The sequence below is a fragment of the Furipterus horrens genome, unplaced genomic scaffold (genome assembly GCF_987537825.1).
Source record: "Furipterus horrens unplaced genomic scaffold, mFurHor1.1.pri manual_scaffold_3, whole genome shotgun sequence".
Classification (NCBI taxonomy): Eukaryota; Metazoa; Chordata; class Mammalia; order Chiroptera; family Furipteridae; genus Furipterus; species Furipterus horrens.
The window spans coordinates 181,604,666-181,627,189 of record NW_028327173.1 but is presented as its reverse complement, the minus strand read 5'-3'; the positions used below and the strand labels follow the sequence as shown (position 1 = coordinate 181,627,189).

At 35.7% G+C, this 22,524-nt stretch overlaps 1 protein-coding gene across 1 annotated transcript in view; it reads left to right on the top strand.

Moving 5' to 3' along the window:
* Window positions 1-22,524, top strand: part of KCNH5 (potassium voltage-gated channel subfamily H member 5) — a 291,655-nt gene that overhangs the window by 199,104 nt on the left and 70,027 nt on the right. Inside the window, exon 9 of the mRNA XM_090272071.1 lies at window positions 19,848-20,100. Within this exon, the coding sequence (XP_090128197.1) occupies window positions 19,848-20,100 (253 nt within the window). The remainder of the gene's footprint in view (window positions 1-19,847; window positions 20,101-22,524) is intronic.

Genomic DNA, 22,524 nt, shown 5'->3' with positions numbered 1-22,524 from the left:
CATCTTCATTGGGACCCTTTGTGTTTCCTGGACTTGCATGACTCTTTCTGTCATCAAGTTAGGGAAGTTTTCTGTCATATTTTCAAACAGTTTTTCTATCCCTTGCTCCTCTTATCCTCCTGGAAGTCTTATGATATGGATATTATTACATTTCATGTTGTCCTGAAGCTCTTTTAAAACATCTTCATTCTTTTTCAGTCTTTTTTCATTTTGTTGCACTGTCTGGGAATTTTTTTCTATGTTGTCCTCCAGCTCACTGATCAGATCTTCTGCTTTCTCTAGCCTGCTTTTAATTTTTCTACTGTGTTCTTCAATTCAGAAATTGTATCCTTCATTTCCTCCTGGCTCTTATTGATAGCTCCTGTGTCCTTTTTCATGCTGATATAATTCTCAGTAAGTTTCTTGTAGTTTCTCTGGAGTTTTTTATAGTTTCCCTAGAGTTCTTTGTAGTTTCCTTTGAGCTCTCTGAGCTCATTGATCTTTCCTATAACCCATATTTTAAATTCCATGTCTGATAGTTTGCTTACTTCTATTTCATTTAGCACTCTTTCTGGGGATTTCTCCTTTCCTTTTGATGAGGGGTTGTTTTTCTTTCTCCCATTTTTGTGACTCTTTTTGTTTGTTGCTGTTTCTAGATTGATCTGCACTTCCTGGATCTGCCCCTGGTGGCATCAGATCCTGTACCAGTCTGGGCCTAGGCAGCCTGTTGGAGACTACCAGAGATCTACTGCCTTTGTCTGTCTCCTTTAGTTGTTAATCTATTCAATCTCTGATCAGCCATCAGGCTTAAGGACCGAGGGTGGGGCAGCTTAATTCCTGTAGGCAGGGCTTTTGGTTCCCCTCAGGCTGACACCACTTGGAGGGGAATGGTCTGCCTGCAGTATGGGGAATGAGTCAGCACTGGGACCCGGTTGTCTGCTTTCCCAGTTCTCCCCTGAAAGCCACCACCCCAAGTTCTCCCCAACCATCTCTGGTCCTCTCTGCCTTCCCTCTGCTTGAGCCCAGGGTAAGTGGGTGCCAAATATTTTTGTATGTGTTCCACTTAAGAGCTTTTTCTCCAGCTATTTCTCTCAGGGTAGCAAGAAACCCTGTGGCTCTTCACTTGTCACAGCTGGATACTATTTTACTTTCCACTCTGTGGCTGTAGGCTGGGAAGCCCAGCTGGGGATTTAGACACTGCCCTTCTCAGGGGTAACTCCCGGTTGCTGAACTGTTTCTTAGTTTCTTCAGCTGCCACCCATGGGAGCCTAGCTAGCCCTTTCCCATCTCTGCACTTCCTACCGGTCATGTGTTGATGAAGCGGCCTTTTCTGTCTCTCCGTGGTTATAAGACTTCTCTCCAGCTGGTGTTTGGTTGGTTATTCCAGATGATTTCTCCTCAATTAAGTTGTAAGTCCAGACTGGTCCTAGGAGGAGGTTAGTGTAGCTTCCACTTACTTCTCTGACATCCTGTATCTCTGGAGAACTTCAGTTTTCTTAAGAACAATGTTTTAATGAACAGAGTTCAGAAAGCCATAGGATCTAACTTAAGCCAACAACCTTACACTACCACTGTAAGAAAGTACTGTACAAATCCATATGTTAATAATGGTCCTGCCATGAAATGTAATACTTACATGTGAAACATCGTCGTCGTCGTTGTCGGCAGCCGTCCGTCTCGAGAGACGATGGTGTAGCTTCTTAAGAGTCTATCTGCACTGCCGAAAATGGCTGTGCAGTCCGACTCGGGAGTGACACGGTATCTCCTCCCGTGTTGAATCGACATCTTGCGATGACGCTGGAGTGTCCTCTCCAGTGGAGCTGAAGCTACAGAGCCTGGGCAGGGTGATATGGAGGGTCTGCTGTTGCCCATGCAGCAGACACCCCCTCCCTTCGCAGCTGAAGGGTCCAAGGGAAAGACGAAGTCAATACAGCTTGGCTTCAGGTGCGCTGCAGGAGTTGCCGGTGTTGACTACAACGTCAAACCGCCTTAGGGACTCCGGCTCCGGATTTTCTGTCGGGGTTTACTCCCTTAGCCTTTCCCCTGAAGAGGTATGCCGCAAGGCAGCGGAGGTTTTTTGGAGTCAGAGTTTTCCTTCTCTGATGTGCCCTGACTGGAAGATCGAACCAGCGACACTTAGCTCGCAGGCCAACGCTCAATCCACTGAGCCAAACCAGCCAGGGTAGTGTGAAACATATATACAACAAAAGACCTGTTTTGTAATCTAAATGTGGTAACACACTAGAGGTGATATTTTTAACATTAAATTTATCTGTAATTGTTTCTTAATCCTCACCAAAGGATATGTTTATTTGAGAGAGGGAGAGAACTTTGAAATGAGAGAGAAACATCAATCAGTTGAATTTTGTACACACTCTGACTGGGGATCAAACCCACAACCTGGGTAGTGCCCTGACTGGAAATGAAACCCTCAACCAATGAATTCCAACTAACTGAGCCATTAATGAGCACTATCTTGAATTCGTTTAAGGAAAGTTCTTGTAATGAAATTGCCATTTAAATCTATAGAGAAAGAGTTTCATTTATTTGGCTTTTTGGGAGCTATTGTAAAAGTTTCAAAAATAAGGCAAAACAAACCAAATAAGCAAACAAACGATCAAAAACCCAGCTAATTCTTCTTTCTTAATACTTTATTTTTCAAATATTTTATAGGAGATTTAAAACAGCTGATAAAGACCCAAATCTTCAATATTATGACCTTTATTTTCTAACTCATAAAATGTGTGACCTGAGATTATTATTTAATATTAATATACTGCCTTTCTTTACCTACAATTGTACATAAGAATGTTAGTGTCAAAGCATGAGTTATTTCACAGAAGTAAATTTTATAGTTGATTGAGACTTGTACTTTCCTGCACAATTATTTTAAAAAGATCTTGAAAGAAGCCTTTCAAATGATATTGCATGTTTTTCTTAACATATATGTAAGAATATTACATAATACATAAATTATGAGAATATTTTCATCACAGAGTAGCACTACATCTCTTCATGATCTTAAAGATGTACTTCTTTAATCCCATCATTCCAAATTCCATAACAGAGAAAGATATGTCATTATAGGTTTAAGGATGACCTCTTAAAATTGTATACCAAACATAATTTACCTTTATGGTTGTTCATATTTTTATTGACTTTCACACAAAATTGTAGACTTCATAAAACTAAAATCCATATAAAACAAGACAACAGACATACATAAACTCTTACACATACACATGTAGATAAAGGATTAGACACAGTAGATGTGTATCCAGACACCTGGAGTATCACTGTTACTGAACTTGGTCATATCAAGGTTTTGATTTTCCTGGCTACTGAATTAAAAAGAGAAATGCTATCTATTAAAGGAAGCAAACACATTTGTTTAGAGAGTTATAAACTTTCTTCTGTCACTGAGTTCAAAAAGGACTTTGTCATGTAAGGCTATTTGTTTGCAAGCAATAGAGAATATTGGTTAAGAACATGGATCAGCAAACTTTTTGTATACAGGACCAGATAGTACATAGTTTAGATTTTGTAGGCCGTTTACTCTTTGTTTTAGCTACTCAACTTTGCCATTGTAGCATGAAAAGAGCCATAGATAATATGTAAATAAATATAGCTATGTCCCAATGAAACAGTATTGATGGACACATTAATTTGAATTTCATATATTTCTACATATCATAAAATGTTATTTTTTTCTTTGATTTTAAAAAGCCATTTAAACATGTAAAAACCATTCTTAGCTCACTGGCCATACAAACACAGTGGGTGAGCCACATTTGGCCCTCAGGTCTTAGTTTGCTGATTTCTGCTTATGATTATTAGATAAGATTGTCATATTTCTATCCTATTTAAAATGGCAAAATCTCTACCCCTAAAGTCTTTAGGTAGTATCCATGATTTAGTTTTCTTCATAGAATTTCTCATAACCTGAAGTACTATATATGTAGTTCACTTCTTTATTTACTGATTGTGTCCTATTAGAATAAACATTTTGTGCAGATGCAATTCTGCCTCTTTTGTTTACCGTTGAATAGTTAGCACCTAGAATAGTGATTGGTACATATAGATACTCAATAAATATTTATTTTATCAATGGGTTTAATTCTGTATTTCATTAGAATATATTAATTTGGTAGCCATTGATCTATAAAAGGCCATGAAGATCTAGCTATAATCATTCATAATGGTATTATAGCTAAGAAAGAGAAAGGAACATAACATCAAGCTTTGAGAAAATGCTATATTTAGATGAAGTAGATTAAAATGGCCAGAAAAGACACTGCGTAGTAGCTGGTGATATCAGATGAAAAGCAGAAATATTTGAAAAAAAAAAACTGTCTTGAAGTCTTCTAAAAGATAAAATTAAATGTGAATAATTTTATTTGGATTTTTCAACATGGAGCTTACTTGTGGACTTGTTAAAATCATATTTATTAGAGTAGAGGAGACAGATGCAACATTGGAAGAGGAGGAGTAATGTGTAGTAATTAAGACAGTGTGGTTTTGGCATAAGGATAACCAAATTAACATATGGTAATGATACAACTTAATAAGTTTAAAAATAACTCCAAACATTTGGGGAGGCTTTGTATATTATGACAGAGATAGGCCATATACATTAGTGGGAAAGACAAGGCCATTCAATAAATGTTATTGAGATCAATGGACACCCATTTGAAAAAAATATTTCAATTTGACCTCTCCTTCACATCATATCCATAAATTCTGTACTTTAAGACTTAAATATGGAAAGCAGCATCAGTTTTTTACAGAAATAGAAAAAAATATATTCTAAAATTCATAAAGAACCAAAAAGGACCACAATAGCCAAACAATCTTGAGGTAAAAGAATAAAACTGGAGGCATCACACTTCCTGACTACAAAATAGATTTCAAGTATATGATAATTAAAACAGTATGGTACCAGCATAAAGACTGACAAATAGACCGTGGAACAGAATAGAGAGCCCAGGAAAGAACTCATACACACATAGTCAATTGATCTTTGACAAGAGTGCAAAGAATTCACAGTGGGGAGAGAATAGTCCCTGTAATAATGATGTTGGGAAAACTGGATATTCATGTGCAAAAGAATGAAATTGGGTCCTTACTGTACACCATACATGTAAATCAACTCAAAATAGATTAAAGACTTAAACATAAGTAACTGAAACTGTAAACCTCCTAGAGGAAACCACAGGGGAAAGCTTCATGCCATTGTATGTGGGAATGATTTTTTGGATATGACACCAAAAGCATGGGCAACAAGAGCAAAAATAGACAAGTGGAACTACATCAAACTAAAACGCTTCTGCACAGCAAGAGAAACAAGTAACAGAGTTTAAAAGGCAGCCTATTGAATGGGAAAAATATTTGCAAACCCTATATCTGAGAAAGGGTTAACAACCAAAATATGTAAGGAATTTATACAATTCAATAGTAAGAAAACAATAACCCAGTTTAAAAATGGGCAAGGGTTTAAATAGATATTTCTTCATAAAGACTATACTAATGACCAACAGACATATGAAAATATGCTCAACTTCCCTGTTACTTAAACAATCAAAAGATAACAAGTGTTAGCATGGCACATCTATGAAAAACAGTATGGGGGGTCTTAAAAATTAAAAATAGTGCACCATGTTATCTAGCAATCCTACTTCAGATATTTACCCAAAATAATTGAAATCAGAATCTCTAGATTTGTACTCCTATATACATTGCAATTTTATTCACAATAATCAAGATGTGGAAACAACCTAAATGTTCATTGACAAATAAATAGATAAAAAAAATGTGATATAGATGAATGGATAAAAAGGCTGTGTATATTTACACAATGAAATACCACTTGGCCATAAAAAAAGAAGGAAATCTTACCTGTTGCGACAGCATAGTTGGACCTGGAGAGCATTATGCTAAGTGAAATAAGCCAGTCAGAGAAAAACAAGTACCATATGATTTCACTCAAATGTGAAATCTAACGAACAAAATAAACTAACAAACAAAATACAAATAGACTTCTAGATACAGAGAACAGACTGACGGTTGCCAGAGTGGAGGGGAGTTGGGTGACTGGGTTAAAAAAGGTGAAGGTATTGATAAGTACAGATTAGTAGTTACAAAATAGTCAGGGGAATGTAAACTACTGCATAGGAAATATAATCAATAATATTGTAATAACTATGGTGCTGTTTGGGTACTAGAAATATCAGGGGAGCACTTTGTAAAGTATATGATTGACTAAGCATTATGCTGTACACCTGAAACTAATACAAAATAATATTGACTATAAACTGTAAGAAATTTAAGAATAAATAAAACACAATAAAAAAAGAAAGAAGCCAAAATTGTATTGTTTAGTGAAGAAATTGCACTTACCCACAGTAACAGAAGATAACTTTGAACCACAGAATCTTGTAAGATACAGAAGACCCTCCCCTTATACAGTCTATTCTTACTCACTTCCACCTTCTGCCCAACATCTGGAGGACCACCTACTATTGCTGGTTAAGAAGGATACATTGCAAAAAATCATAAGCAGAACAAAAAAGATTCATATAAAGATAACGGAAAGAAATAAACAAAATAAAACTTTTCAACACAAAAGCACAAAAAGCTATGATGATACAGAAGAAAACTTAAATACAACACTCAAATTAAATATAGTGAAACAAGTAATATAAGACAGGAAGGTACTTCATGAGTCACAAATCTGAAAATTTACAGTATAGAAAGAGAAATATAGGGAGCTGCTCCAAACCAGAAAATAAAAGAAAAAAGATAAAATAGTCCTATAAATAAAGACTTAATTACAAGGTGTCTATATTCAATGTTCTGTTATATAATAATTGTTATACGAAGATATATAGAGGAGTAAATGAAGAGAGCAAAAAGTTAATGAAACAAATAAAGAGGTGTAAAGGGTGCAAACATGTAATAGAGAAAACAGGCATGAAGACCTAACATACATATAATTGATGCCTATCAAAACAAGAAATAAAACAACAGGAACAGAACTAATGTTTAAAATTCAGGAAAGCATGCCTGAAGCAAACAACCTCCCAAACTACTTATCTAGACCACAGCATACTGGGGAAAATGGACCTGTTATTATAAACTCCAAGGTATATCATACCAGTGAGAATGTGCAAATGTCAGGGAAATATAGTAGAAATACTATTGATGAGTGAACATTTTGAGTGTATATTCATCATTTTAAAGTGAAAGCATTCAGCAGAGCTGTGTGATGTTATCTGTCCAAAGAGGGATAAATTAGGGATGGGCTTTTATAGATAATATAAGAATAACAGGAAGTGTTTATAATGATGAATGATAGGAATCCATACTAGACATTCAAAAAGGGAAGACAGGAGGAGTTGAATGAATAGTGAGAAAGTATTTGGAAGTCAGTGGTTTGAGGATCTTAATCCAGTTAATGAACTGCTGCTAACAGAGTGCAACAATTTGCCTGTTGTAGAGGTATTTAATTCCACAATGACTTATCCACACCACCAGTCTCTTAATGTTCTATTAAAACTCTGTATGACCATCTATACCTTATATCAGGGGAACGTATGAGCTTTCTCATTCAGTCAGAAACTTTTGAGAAGGGATAAGCTAAATGCAGAAAATGATTGCATTTATTATATCAGTGAGTGGGAGAAGATTGGGGTTAGTTTGAGGAGCAGAAATAAATCAAAAGATTAAAAAATTCAGGGTGAAAGACAGGTGGTCATGTTGTTGTAAATTGTTGAGAGTGTTTTTAGGTAGATTGGGTTTTTACAAAAGGGAGCAGGGTACCTATCTGAGGATCTTTCAGGAAATGTTTCAAAAAGGGCCATGTGGAATTGTGATAACCACATTGGAGCATTCTGAATGAGGCCTAGATTCTGTTATCAGTATGCCACCAACTGTTATAGGCTGACCTGGGATAAATTTCTGTGGTCTCTATTCAGAAACATTGCTATGTGACAGGAAGAGCAAGAGGGCTTTAAAGTCACCCAGACCCTGGATCTCTTACTAACCCTTGTAAAATGGAAACAACAATACCTGCATTGTATACTTTTTGTAAGAATTAATTTTCATTTCTATTTCTTTCAAAACCTGGACTGAGTCCAAGAAAACAATATTGAAATTTCTGTTGAGCTGTGTTTGAACCTTGGGAAAGGGAATTTGGTTTGCTCCTCCACTGAAATACTAGATACTGTGATTTCACAAATAGGCATAAGGCTGCTGACCATCCTAGAAAAGGGACTCATGTCACTCAGGTAATTTGGCCTTTCCCACTATCTTGCCCACATCTCATTGATAAAATAAGATACTTTTTGTTGTTGTTGTTAAACTATTTTACTAATCCAATAGACTAGAGGCTTTTGAAAGTAGTGGCCATGTATTTTTTTTTTTTTGTCTATATCCAGAAGACATAGCATGTTTCTGGCATTCATGAGTGACCAGTGAATCCATGAACAAATGAAATAGGAAACAATGCTGAAACTGTTTAAGAGCCATTTAAAAACCTTTGTAAACTTAGGGAAGGAGTTAGTTCATTTTCTTTGATGCTGCTGCCTCAGTTTATTAGATCAGATAAAATTTGAAAACCTAATATACAAAACATAAATGAACTTTAAAGGGAAAATTATAGTATGGTTTGTTCAGTTAAAAAACATCACCAAGGGCCAAACAAACTCTTCATTTAAATGAAAATTTCAGAACAGTTTTGATGTATTCTGGCCATTTAAAGTGAAACTGGAATATTTCATGGAGAGCTCTGTCATAAATTATAAGGTTGCAAATTGATTTCCCAGAGCAGAGTTTTTTGGTCCAAAGCCCTTGGCTCTGTGTTAGAGGCTAATGCCTTAGGTCAGTGGTTTGGCATTCAGTCTACTATGGAGCTGAGGGACAAACTACAGTTGTCCCTGGTGAGATTCAGCTAATCTTCCTGTCAAACTGGCACATGTTAATCCAAGGCATTTAGATGGTTCTCCTATTGAGGGGCCTTCGCAAGGGTTTTTGGGTTTATGTAAAGTAACACAATGAAAGTGTGTTAATGGTACCAAATGCAGTATACTGTTATTACTTGATACTGGTTATTTGGAGGGCTATTGTCCTGCTCTCAAAAGGGAGGGACAAAAATTCTAGCTTTTGCTAATTCAAAATTGTAACTTAAAAAAAAATTATTTTGAGATAATTGTAGATTCACATGCAATCATGAGAACTAATACAAAGAGATTCTATATACCCTTTATCAAGTTTCCCTCACAAATAGGAAGTTGACATTGATAGGAATCATCAACTTCATTCAGCTTTCACCAGTTTTAAAAGTACCCATTTCTCTTCTCTCTCTCTCTCTCCATCTCTGTTTGATTCTATGCCAAGCAACTTTATCACAAGCTTAGATTCATGTAACCACACCAGTCAAGTTACAGAACAATTCCCCCACCAGGATCTCATATTACCATCTAACTTCCCTCTTCACTCACCTTTCTAAATCCTGGTCACCACTAATTTATTCTCTGGCTCTTTAATTTTATCATTTCAAGAATGTTATATAAATATAATCATGCAAAATTTTGAGATTAGCTTTTATCATTGAGCATAATTTCCTAGACATCCATCAAAATCATTGCCTATAACAATAGTTCATCTCTTTTTATTGCAGAGTTTTATGCCATGTCATAGACGTACTGAGTTTGTTCAACCACCCACCAGCCAATGGCAATTTATGTTGTTTCCAGTTTGGAGCTATTACAACTAGAGCAGCTGTAAATATTCAGGTGTAGTTTTTTGAGTGAATATAAAATTTCTTTTCTCTGGGATAGATGCCCAAGAGTATAACTGCTGGGTTATCTGGTAAGCACACGTTTAGTTTTGTAAGGAATTGTCATAATCTTTTTCCAGAGTGGATATACAGTTTGTATATGCATTATATGAGCAATCTAATTTCTATGTATCCTCACCATTTAGGCTTATCATTACTTTTTATTTTAGGTAGGTTTGATGATGTCACATTGTGGTTTTAATTTGTATTTCCTTAAGGGTTAATGATGTTGAACACATTTTAATGTGCTTACTTTTCATCTTGCGAATTCTTATCAGTGAACATCTTCCCAAGCCTTTTGCTCATTTTCTAATTAGATTTTTAAATGTGGAGTTTAATGAATTTTAGATACATGTCTCTTGTTGGATATGTGATTTGCAAGGAAATATTTTCCCCAGTTTACAGTTTATCTGTTTATCTTTTTATCTTTCCATTTTCTTCAGGTTTTATAATCTTACACTTTATATTTAAATCCATGATGCATTTTGAGTTAATTTTTGTATAAGGTGCAAGATTTAGGTTAAAGGATTGTGTGTGTGTGTGTGTGTGTGTGTGTGTGTGTGTGTGTGTTTTGCCAATGTATGTGTCCAGTTTCTCCAGCACCATTTTTTGTAAAGGCTATCTTTCCTCATTACTATTAGCTATACAGTATGTCATAACATTGGGTCAGGGTGGTTTCTATTGCTTTATTACTTTATCAACGGTCTTAGCTACTCTAGATATTGTACCTTCTTATATAAATTTTAGAATAAGCTTTTTGTTTATCTGTATAGAAAACTTTTTGGGGATTGCATTAAACTCATAGATCAATTAGGTGAAAATTGACATATTTACTATGTTGGGTATTCCAATGAATTAAAATGACATATTTCTCTATTAATTTAGGTATTCTTTTATTTCTTTCAACAGCATTTTGTAATTCTCAAGATACAGATCCTGTCTCTGTTCCATTAGATTTATACCTATTTCATTTTATGAGTTATAAATGTTATGTTTTTAATTTTGGTTTTCATATGTTTATCATTATGTTTTAGGTTTTCTAATATTTCTTTGCCATTCAGCTCTCATTTATGCTTTTCCTTACAGTTAGCACTCTCACCTCCAGCAAAATTTCTATCAACCTGCTGTCCTTGATTTGCCATAGGCAGATATTAGATCATGCTTGCAGGATTTGGGACTATGGTAGGGTTCCTTGCAGCATTAAGTAGCCTCTGAGAGTGTTACATGTAAATCCTACATTTTCTGTGACAGACAGTCTGTTCTCCTATTCAAGGACATTTTTACTTACTCTGTTATTCATGGCTATTTTTTGGATGATAAGAATTACTATATGTTTGATTTATGAATAGTGTTACTGACATGTCTGGTTTCTCAGTTATGAAGAAATTGATGACAAATATTAATGTAAGTACTACACCAATCAAAATTCATTTAGGGCTAATTTCCACCAAATGCTTTGAATAATGTTAACACAACACGCTATAGCAAAAAGATGATAATTTGGTTTCTAGGATATTGTAGAATACTAATAAGCTTTAAAAAGCATCTCTTAAACTTAAAAATAAATAAATAAATATAAATTGTAAATAAATGGTCTGCCCAGAAAGTATCCAGCCATGTACTATGAAAAATAGAGACATTTATTGAAGAAGATACAAGATACAAGAAACATTGTACATAGGACAATGATGCCTCAGTCCCCTTTAGAGTACTAGGCACCTTAGTAGCTCAGACAGTTCGCCCTGTTTCTCTTCTGCTGGTCAAAACACTCTGCAAAATCCTTTGTTGAAATCGCCATCAGCTGACCCATTGTATTTTCCTGAATCTCATTGATGGTCTGAAATCTCCTCTCTTTAAAAGGTGATTTTAGTTTTGGGAAAAGGTAGAAGTCACAGTGTGCCAAATCTGGGCTGTAGGAGGCTCTGAGTCTTCTGCATGATTTGATGTTTTCCAAAAATCTCTGCACAAGACCTGATGTACGAGTGGGTATGTTGTCATGATGAAGCTGCCAATCATCAGTTGCCCATAGCTGTGGCCTTCCGAATCATCTGAATAGTTTCTGTGGAGGAAAGTTCAAGCTTAACACAAAATCTGATACAGATTTGTCGCTCTGTTAGCTCAGTCATTTTTGAATGCGATGGCCACACAGTGCACATGCTTGCTCAATGGCATCTATGGCCCCCACTGACCAGTAGAGAAAAGTTGTTATTGTTCATTCATGTGCATTCCAGTCCACTTTCCTTGGCTGCCAGGTTACACTGATGTCATGCTAACCATTCTCGTTATATTAGCAATGGCTAGATTTTTCCCAGACAGACCTTGTATAAATATTTATGTATGTATTTTCCCCATGCTGCTTAGGACACATGCAAATAAGAAAAGTGAGCTTATTTTAGGGCACATATGTATATTCATCTTTTGTTAATATAGCCAGGTAATGGAAGTACTGATTCACTTCCTCCCACTGTACATGTCAGGAACTCATTCTTTTAAAGAAGCCGGAACCTCATTTGTCTTAGGTGACTGTAGAAAGATCATGGCCAGGTTGTTTCCAATGTTGTTTCCACTCTGGATAATTAATAAAATATACTTTGAAATATATTTCTAATTTTAGAAAATATGTTCACACATTGAAAAGTATTCTCATTTAGTCAAATATATGCACATTAAAAAGTATAATACAAACATGAGATTAAGAATAGAGAACACAGAAAGTCTGAATTTCATCAGAGTTCTAACTTTGAAAAGTTAGTGGCCCCAAACACTTTCAGCTTTAACAAATGGTAACAATACTTTGGCTGGTGTGGCTCAGTGGATTGAGTGCAGGTCTATGAACCAAAAGGTTACCAGTTTGATTCCCATTCAGGGCACTGAACTGGATTTTGGGCCAGGTCCCCAGTTGGGGGTGTGCAAGAGGCAACCATGTTTCTCTCCCTGTCTTTCTCCCTCTGTTCCCCTCTCTCTAAAAAAAATAAATGAAATTAAAAAAAAAAAGGTAACAATTGCTATTTTTTTTTTTGTTACTAATGCAAAACCAAGACCATGAAAAATGGAATAGAATTGGTTCTCTGGTTTTTTTTTTGTTTGTTTTTTAAACAAAAAGCTTTGTACATTAAGTCTATTCACAGGAAATTTATCTCTAAAGTGAAACCCATGAATTTTCACCTATAATCTGTCACTGGTTATAGCAGTCTTCTCTTGCTAAATATGACCTTTCACTTTTAAATAATGGAAGTTAATTTGCTTTGGTTTTATTTCATTACATTGTTCTTGAGTTAATTCCTTGGAGGTTTTGGTAACCTCAGAAGTTGGCAGACTAACATCCAGACAGCTGCTCTTCCATGGTCCACGTGGCTGACTCATTATGCTTTCTTCTTCTTCTTTTTTTTTTTAATAAGATGAGCTTTCTTTTCTTTCCACAAAATGGATAAGAATTGAATGCCTGTAGAGAACTTTACTTCATTTGTTGGCAGTCTTTGAGTCTCTCATTCCCAGGAAGTATTGTAAAAATACTTGATGTTTAAATGTCACTTGCCTGAATCTTCCCACAAATATTAACTAACTTAATACCAATTAATTGGATTGTTGAGGAGAGATTAATCAGCAGTGCATAACTTAATTGCATCAAAGGAAGCAGTAATTTTGAAGAATATCAGTGATAGCTTCAATGTTTAGCAAAATATCGTTAATGCATTTATTCTTTTGTCCTAAGAGAGAAAACAGGGGGCTCTTCTTCACTTATCAATTATTAGAAATAGCTGACACTCCATTACTACTGGTAGAGGGTTTATAGATAATCAATAAAATAATTTACTTTAGACCAGTAATGGAACTCAAGAGGCAGCCTTATTTAGTATACTGCTTTCAGACACTTAAAGTAAAATCCTTATTCTTCCCAATTTCACAGTAGAAATTTGTTATAGATTAATTGAAGTGGCCAGTCTGTGGTCACTGAAATAGGGTATAGTGGTAGGAGACTGCTAAAAACTGATGCTCTCTGGCTTTCTATGTCATTACACTATAGAAACCCACTTCTCTTTCTAATGCAAATGGAAGATTTCAGGGGGCTTGTTAAAAACACATAATATACTCTGATACACTACTGGTATGAGTGTAACTTGGTACACTGTTTCTAGAAGGCAATCTGTCAAGAGACTTAAAAATGATTTTATACTTTACCCATTAATTTTGCTTCTAAAAAGTGTTCTTCATCAGATATAGGTACAGGGTATTTATTACAACTTGATTTATAAAAAGGAAAACTAAAAATCTCAATATCCAATTAAAATGTAGTGGTTAATTGTGTTCATTTATATAATGTAAGATTATGCAGTGATTCAGATTATATTTTTACATCAGTATTTTATGACATGACAAATGATTATATTCTAATAGTCAACCAGTATTAGAATATAATACTAAACTCTAAAGGTTTGGGCAACAAACCTTTAGAGATTCAAGTTTTATGAAAGTGTTATATAAATATGTAAATATGTGTAATAATGGAGAAATTTTATTTTCTTCGTGTTTTTTTATTTCTTATATGTATAATGAGTGTTAAAATACATTTCTAAGTATATTCAAAGAATGAATAAGAAAGGGGATAAAACCTTTTTTGACTCTCTCCAGTCAAACATTTCCTCAGAGGATCTTGATTCAACTCATTGGCTTCTAATTGACATATTTAGGCTCACTCTTCTTCTAAGCTTTTTCTAAATTTACTGATAGCATAATGGATGAAAGTGATGGAGGAAAGGAACCAAGGAGAGTGACATTTGTGAAATGTTTACTCTATGCTAATATTCACCTTTGTTTTTTTTCATAAATATACTAAAACTTATATTTCAAATAAGATGACTTACTTTTGGCAAATAGTAATGGGTTAAGTAATTTATTAATGAATCCTTATGTCTCTACCAACACACTAAAATGTGTAATACATTTATTGGAGCTAAAATTAAAATGTTTAGGGATTAAAACAAATTTGCAAAGAAATCTAGGCAGTTCTGTGGTGGTGGTGACATTAGTGATTTCCTAATAAATAAACTATATTTCAATTAATTGGACTCAAAATGATTTTCAGAAATCAGCATTTATTTTTTTGTACTACTAAAAGAACTAGAAAACATCAGAAAGTGCCAGATGTTATATTTTACTGCTGGTTGAGCTTTATTGAGAAGCATGGCTTCAGAGTTGGAAGTCAAGGGTTTTAGGTTTTGCTAGTAATTTATTGAAAGGCCTTGAAGAAATCACATAATCTTGATGCTGTACAGTTGCATCTGTAAAATGGGGCACTGGACTAGGAACAGAAAATTTTCAAGCTATTCCTGATGGGAAGTTCCATGGAGGCAAGCACTGGGAGAGTGTTGGTGTGTGAATCTAGATGGCCTGCATCATGACCAGCATGTAGCTATCACATACCGAACACTCGATAGCTGTAAGTGAAATGAATGACTGAATGTGCTCCTGTGGAGCCCTGCCTGGGAATCTGCCTTCCCATCAGAGTTTGACCAGCATAATTCTGCTTGTATCAGCTTTACATTGAGTATAAGGTAATATTTCATTAAAAAACCGAAGAATGACTTTACTGCTGAAAATAAAAAAATTGAAATCATTAGGTTAAAGTCCTTTGAACTCTGTGATGGTTTAATGTATCTATTGTGTGCTATTATTATTGTTATTATTATTTTTAAATACAGATCACACCTCTTACTCTCATTCTCCCTTTCTATACATTACCAAATTCTACAAGAGAGCAGTGTATAAATTGAATTTATGGCAGCGAGAGGATGGTCTGTGCTTTGTGGATGAATCAGAGTTGACTAGGCAGAGAAGGGGATGATTGTGTATGCCAATCAGAAGGAACAGCATGTACAAAGGCAGAGAGTCATGAGGAAAGTGTGGCAGGTTCAGAGAGGCGAGAAATAGTGTGTGACTGAATTCAGGATTGGAGCAAGGTAGTAAGAAATGTCTCTGAAAGAGCCTTGTATGCTTAGTTAGGACTTTGGCTCTACTTGGGGAAGCAGGGCATTGGATATTTTAAGAAAGTGAGATAACACGATCATATTTGTGTTATAGTAAGAGTTCTCTAGTTGCAGTGTTGAGTTAGATCATTGGAGCCTGAGGGATGCCTGTTAAGATACATCTTGATCTTGTGTGTAATGGAACTGGTATCGTAAATAATTTCTAAAGAATTTTCTTTTCCAGACCATGGCACTTTTTTTTTTCAGGGTTTGTTTACAGAATTCTAAATACAATTCCTTATATACAGCCATAGCTCTTCCAAAGAGAAAACTTAAATTGTCTTAAGAATTAACTTTATATGTATCCTGGTATGAAAAGGGGATAAATAATCAATCTGAAGACAAATAGAAGTCACTTTAACTTGAATATTCTTTACTGAAATGTAATTTAATTTATTTACAACTATGAGATGCCCATTAAGAAACTGACAAGAGATGATATGACATTCAAGGCAGCATAATTGAAATTGGGATTAATGGACCAGGTCTTAGCATCATCTTGAGTGATAATTTTATTTTATCACTTAAAACTACATTTTTACTACATAAGACATTTATTAGTGCCTTCACTTACAGAAAAAAATAATACTATACCCATATTTGAATGACAGACACACTGTGTAAGGCACATGGTCTATCTAGGGATAGGGGCAGAAGTGGGTGTGGCTTCAGTCTATTGTAACACTAAGTTTTAACTTGTCAGCTTATGACATTTGAATTTTAGTATATGCCATCAGTTAAAATAATAAATCCGTCATAAGTGAAGTAAAACAAAAAGGAAAGTTGCACTTAAAATAATAAAAATTCTCTTTTGCTATGCTACTAAACATGGGATATTGCTACATCGGAGGTTTCATTTGCAGTGTGAGTCCTGAAAGAAATAATTAAGAAGACATAAAATGACTATTACCTAAATGAATCTACAGCAATGAAAATTCTGTAAGGTAAATGAGATAGAAATAAAATAATCCACTTTTCCATTAAGCGATTCAGTGTAATGTTAATATATATGCATTTTAAAATTATTTTTACTTTTTTGCTTTCCTAGCACTCATTTTATTTTCAACTTGAGATATCTTTAGGTTCATGCTGGAATATTTTCTCAATTGTGTCTGGAATCTCATCAAACAGCCAAGATGCAGAATTTAGACATGGGTAGAAAATGAAAAATAGCAAATTGCTATTTGTAGGGAGCTAAAGTGACACTAAACTTTGCGGGAATACTCGTTTTCAATGAGGATAATGAAAATCAGCATTTCTTTAGCTCTTGCCTTGTGCAAGGCTAAACTCATTTAATTCCTGAAATGAGCCTATGAAATAAGCACTATCAACCCATTTCACAGATGTGGTTTAGAGAGATTAAATAACAGAAGTTACGGCGGTAGTGATAGATTTTGTATACCTTAGGTTACAGAGGTAGTAAGTGATAGATTTGCACCCAGGGCTATGTCCTCTTGAGCCCAATCGTTTATGGTACTTCTGAGCAGCACATGCCCGTGTCACCTAGCCATGCCCTGTCTTTTTTCTCATTGTACGTATTATAATTGTCTCTTTACATGCCTAACTCCCCTTACTGCATGATTAGTTCCTCCAAGGCAAATACGTGTCTTATTTATCCTTCTAGTTTCATGGGGCTTAATGCAGTGGTGTGCCGCATAGTAAAAACTCAGTGAGTGCCTTTTGAATGACTAATATTGTCAGAGGTTAAAAGTTAATATATTAAAGAAAACATTACATCATTATGGAAAACAACTGATGTGGAAAGTGTCAATTGCTCCTGAAGCCCTTGTGAGGTATTGCTTTCCTCAAAGATGAGATTTTTCAGAAAGCTAGGTGAGCTCATTGCTATTGCCTATAGGAATTCAAAGGATTATGAAAAAAAAAAGTACCACAGAGGTACTAACTATGTGAAATGATATACAGTAGTCCCTCTCTATATCATGGTTCACTTATCGCAGCCTCACTGTATCGCGGGATTTTTTAAAATATTATATTTAATTTTTTATCGCGGATTTCTTGCTATATTGTGGGATTTTGCGGTACTGTATACGTATGTTGTTAAAGTTACGTAGGTTTAAGAGTGTAGAATATATATATGTATTTTAATTTTATTTTTATAATTTATTTATTTGTTTGTTTATTTATTTATTTTTATTTTTATTTATTTATTTTATTTTTTAAAAATAATAATTTATTTATTTGTCTGTCTGTTTATTTATTTATTTATTTTTAGAGAGAGGGGAAAGGAGAAAGAGAGGAAGAGAAACATCGTTGTGTGGTTGCCTCTCACTCGCACCCCTAACTGGGGACCTGACATGCAACCTAGTCATGTGCCCTGACTGGAAATCGAACCAGCGACACTTGGCTCACAGTATTTATTTATTTTTAGAGAGAGGGGAACGGAGAAAGAGAGGGAGAGAAGCACCACTGTGCAGTTGCCTTCCACTTACGCCCCCAACTGGGGACCTGACGTGCAACCTAGTCATGTGCCCTGACTGGGAATCGAACCAGTGACACTTGGCTCGCAGGCTGATGAAGAGTGTAGAATATATTTAAGAACATAAGTAGTGTTTATAAAAGTGTGGAAAAGATTAATAAGGGAGTGGGAAAGGTTAATAAGGGACTGGGAACGGTTTATAAGTGTGTGGGAAGGGATTATAAAGCCTTAAAAAATATATAAATACTAAAATAAATGTAAAGTTTCTACTTCCTGGATTTTCACCTATCGTGGGGCAGTCTAGAACATAATACCCGTGATAAGTGAGGGATCACTGTATACAGTTTTAGGAGCAGTTAAAGGAAGGGATATGGAAAGCATAATTTAATTAATGGTCTTTACATTTACAATGGTCTCCTCTTCCACACAGGGAAGTAACCAAGTTTTCATTGATGGTGCGTTCCAAATAAGATGAATAATTAGGGGATTATTTTAAGGTTTAGGTAATTTTTTAAAGGTTAAAATGAAATTAGTGTAGGAAAGAAAACTATTTATATATTAAAACATTATTCAGTGTGACTTAGACTTTAGCTTGAGGGATTGAAAGTCTAGCAAGAAAATCATTTCTGATAACAAAGAATAGGTTACCAAGGGAATTGGGAGAAAATTCTGAGTTTGCACATGTGTCTTTAAAGTGGGTGATACTGACTTCTATTATCACATCTTGCTTGATGATGCTCTGATTACATATGATGAGAATGTCCATTTAAATCTGCGTCTTTAATTGCCCTGTCTGAAGCTATCAGCCATAAAAGCTCTCTAACCCTGGCTCTTCTAAAGGATACCTAGACCTTGCATTCTGCTGTTGCTCTCAGCAGTCTTTAGGAGTCAAAAGCCAGAATGCAAGTGCTGCCAGAGAAGTGATGCGCCCACATTGCCGGCACTGGCGTTTGCAATTGCCTGAGCCCTGCAGAAGGCTAGTGGATACACTTTTCCCTTGCTGGTCATAAACTCATTTGTAAAAAAAGAAATCAGAGTGGAAAAAAATATTAAAAGTGGAGTTACATCAGCCAGTAACAGCATGTGAAGTCACAAGAGTGCTTTTGTTTTCTCATAGTTGGTTTCTATAAATCCACCTCCAATGTGGAATAAAGTACATTATCCTGAATTTTCATTTAGTTATAAAATATTCTGAAACAGAGACCACACAAAAATGAATGTTAAATGCCCCATTTTAGTTGACTCCTGGGTGCAGTTATATTACGTATTTTTCTTAAACTCCTGCTGACCACCGCGAGACTGTGTTCTATCCATGGAGAGACCCACACCCCTCTCAAAGCTTCACTATGTACTAATGTATCATATTATAGTAATCCATATCTCATCAGCCCGCCCATCTCATTGGATTATTTGGTCTTTGAGAGTAGAGCTGTGTTTTTTAACTTTTCCTTCCAAGTATCTGGTACGGTGTGTTGCAGACTTTGTTATAGTCAATAAAAATTTGCTGCATGAGTTTTTCTGAAACAGCCACTTTCTCTTTTCTTCTCACTTATTTATCTTTCACTTTCTTCAGGTTCTCTCCATCTGCCCCAAGGATATGAGAGCTGATATCTGTGTCCATCTAAACCGGAAGGTTTTTAATGAACATCCTGCTTTTCGGTTGGCCAGCGATGGGTGTCTGCGCGCCTTGGCAGTAGAATTCCAAACCATCCACTGTGCTCCCGGGGACCTCATTTACCATGCTGGAGAAAGTGTGGATGCCCTCTGCTTTGTGGTGTCAGGATCCTTGGAAGTCATCCAGGATGATGAGGTGGTGGCTATTTTAGGTACTGTGGACTTTCCTAATGTAGTAGCAAATCCTAACACTTTGAGAGATTTTCGCTTCTCAGGCTTCTTAAGGGAAATTTCCTTTGCTTGCTGACTTCAGAAATTGGGTCACTAATGAGATGATGAATCTTAATGAAAACTAGTAATACTATTTCAGCAAGGAACATTAGTATCTGTCGCAGCTCAATGGGGTGCATGAGGTTTGACTAAACTTTCTTTGACAACAGTAGGATAGTACGTTTTAGATTAGAGCTGATCATAACCTAACATGGCTGTACCTCAATGTTGACAAGTGTGAAAAAGGCTTGGGGAATGACTGTCAGGTTAGGAATCTAGGTTGTTAGTCTTAGTGAGGCAATAGAACCTAATTCAACACTTTCTTTTAAATAAGAACAAAGGGAGGCCCCAAAAAGTTTAGTGGCTTGCCCAGCTAGTTGGTAAATGACTTAGAGCTTGAGTTCAGGTCATTTACTCTAAATCTTTTAACCATATCACAGTGACCCTAAGTGGTGAGCTGAAAGTGATGAGATAAATTAATTTCACCCATTATATTGGAGTAATCACAATGTAAATAAATTTAAGCTTTTAAGTGGTTCTGTCCATTCACAAACCAGGAAAATTATTTGGCTAATAAATTTATTTAAAAACTCAGAGACCTGGTAGTTAGCTGTACTAATAAGAAAGGCAGTAACAATGCATACAAATGCAAAAAAAAAAAAAAAAAAAAAATTTAATCACATGTTTGGGGACAGTGTAATATATATATACATTGGTAGAACAAATGTTAAATGATATTTTAGATTATTTTTGCTCAAATATCAACAGTAGGTTCATAAAGTCCACATAGGTCTAAAAGGAAGCAATAATGAGGTCAGAGGAGAGTCAAGCATGTTTTTTTCCTCAAGTAAAATAAGTTAGAATTGCAGGATGTCAGCTCCATTTTGATCACATTTTCCTGGCTTGTGTCTCATGAAAAATGAGCTCAATTTTAAACTATTGGATTTTTTCGTTTCCGAGGTCAACCTAGCATAGCTTGAATGCCACTTACTCTCATAAGTACAAGATCAACTGATGTATTTTAGCAAATGCAAAAGCAAAATCCAGCACACAGAAAATGTCGAACTGATTTCAGAAATCACAATTGCCTGGCAAAGACAGAATTGAGAACTGAGAAGCAATGACCCCTCTTAGGAAAACAGGCTCTGCAAAATTTATAAGAGCAAGAGAAACTGATACAGGGCTGCAAATAACTGAACACCATGGTTTGTAAACCTTTTCTTATCTGTTTAGAAATAATATTATAGCTACAGTTAAATTTCAATTAGTAACTTTTTATTTTGCAAGAAAAATGCACACAGCATTTTAGGGTCAGCACCGTAGGTGTGTTCAATGCTTGTTCTGCTTTGTTTCCTGGAACATAAAGGAGTTGTATATAATCTTTCATAAAAAGTGTACATTTTCTTAGAACAATCTTTGGTTTGTAGCATATACATACTACGACCATTCTTGTTTACATAAAGAAGAGGATAAAACACAAGCCCCAGACGGGTGTATTTTCTTTTCCTGCACGTTCATGTCAACGGTAGTTGGGCAAACAGATGTTAAATGTTATAGGGAAGTGAGGACCATTGTGATAAATTACCTCAGCTGTGTACTCATGGCATTTGTTTTGTCCTGTATTCTTCATTACAGCTTCACCTTGCCAACCTCTTTTCTAAAAAAAAAAAAAAAGGATGAAGAAAGTCCTGAGTGCAGTGTTGGGTCTGCTACGCTGCAATCATTTGCTCAGTGAGAGAGACAAAATGCATTTTCTTTTCCTTTTAAAATAAAATGGTAGCTGGTTTTGCTCAGTGACACAGTAAAAATGAACACGGAGCCTCTGGGTATTGGACCAGTCTCATCACATATCCGTCACATTTTATTTCCTTGAGTGTGTGGTTTTTGTGTATCCTCCTCAAAAATCTTGGGATTTAGAGACTTTTCATCTCTGGGCTTAATGAGTCAAATTATATGTACACCTACCTCTCTTGCAACCTTCCATTTTTTTCCCCCATGTATCTCTAACAAATATTAGTTCAGCCAAAAAGCAGTCAGAAGGTTTTTTAAAAAAATAGTTTGATCCAGAAGTGACCTCCGCAAGGCAGAAGTAAGCAGGACTGGTGGGGGAGGGGGGAGCACCATGCTGGCAGAGGCTGCAAGTGGGCTGGTGGGGTTGCCCAGGTGCCATGGGACCAGCAAAGTCCCTGTATTCTACCAGTCTGTGATGCGGATAATCTGGGAAGAGATAGATGCAGAGACAAATATAGGGAACCTTTCCTGGTGTTGAGCCTTCCTCCAGTCTGGGTGTAGAGGAGGGTCAATCTGAGGGCATTGTATACTGGGACTATGGACCCCTGGTGACATTGTGCAGGAGACCAGTGTGA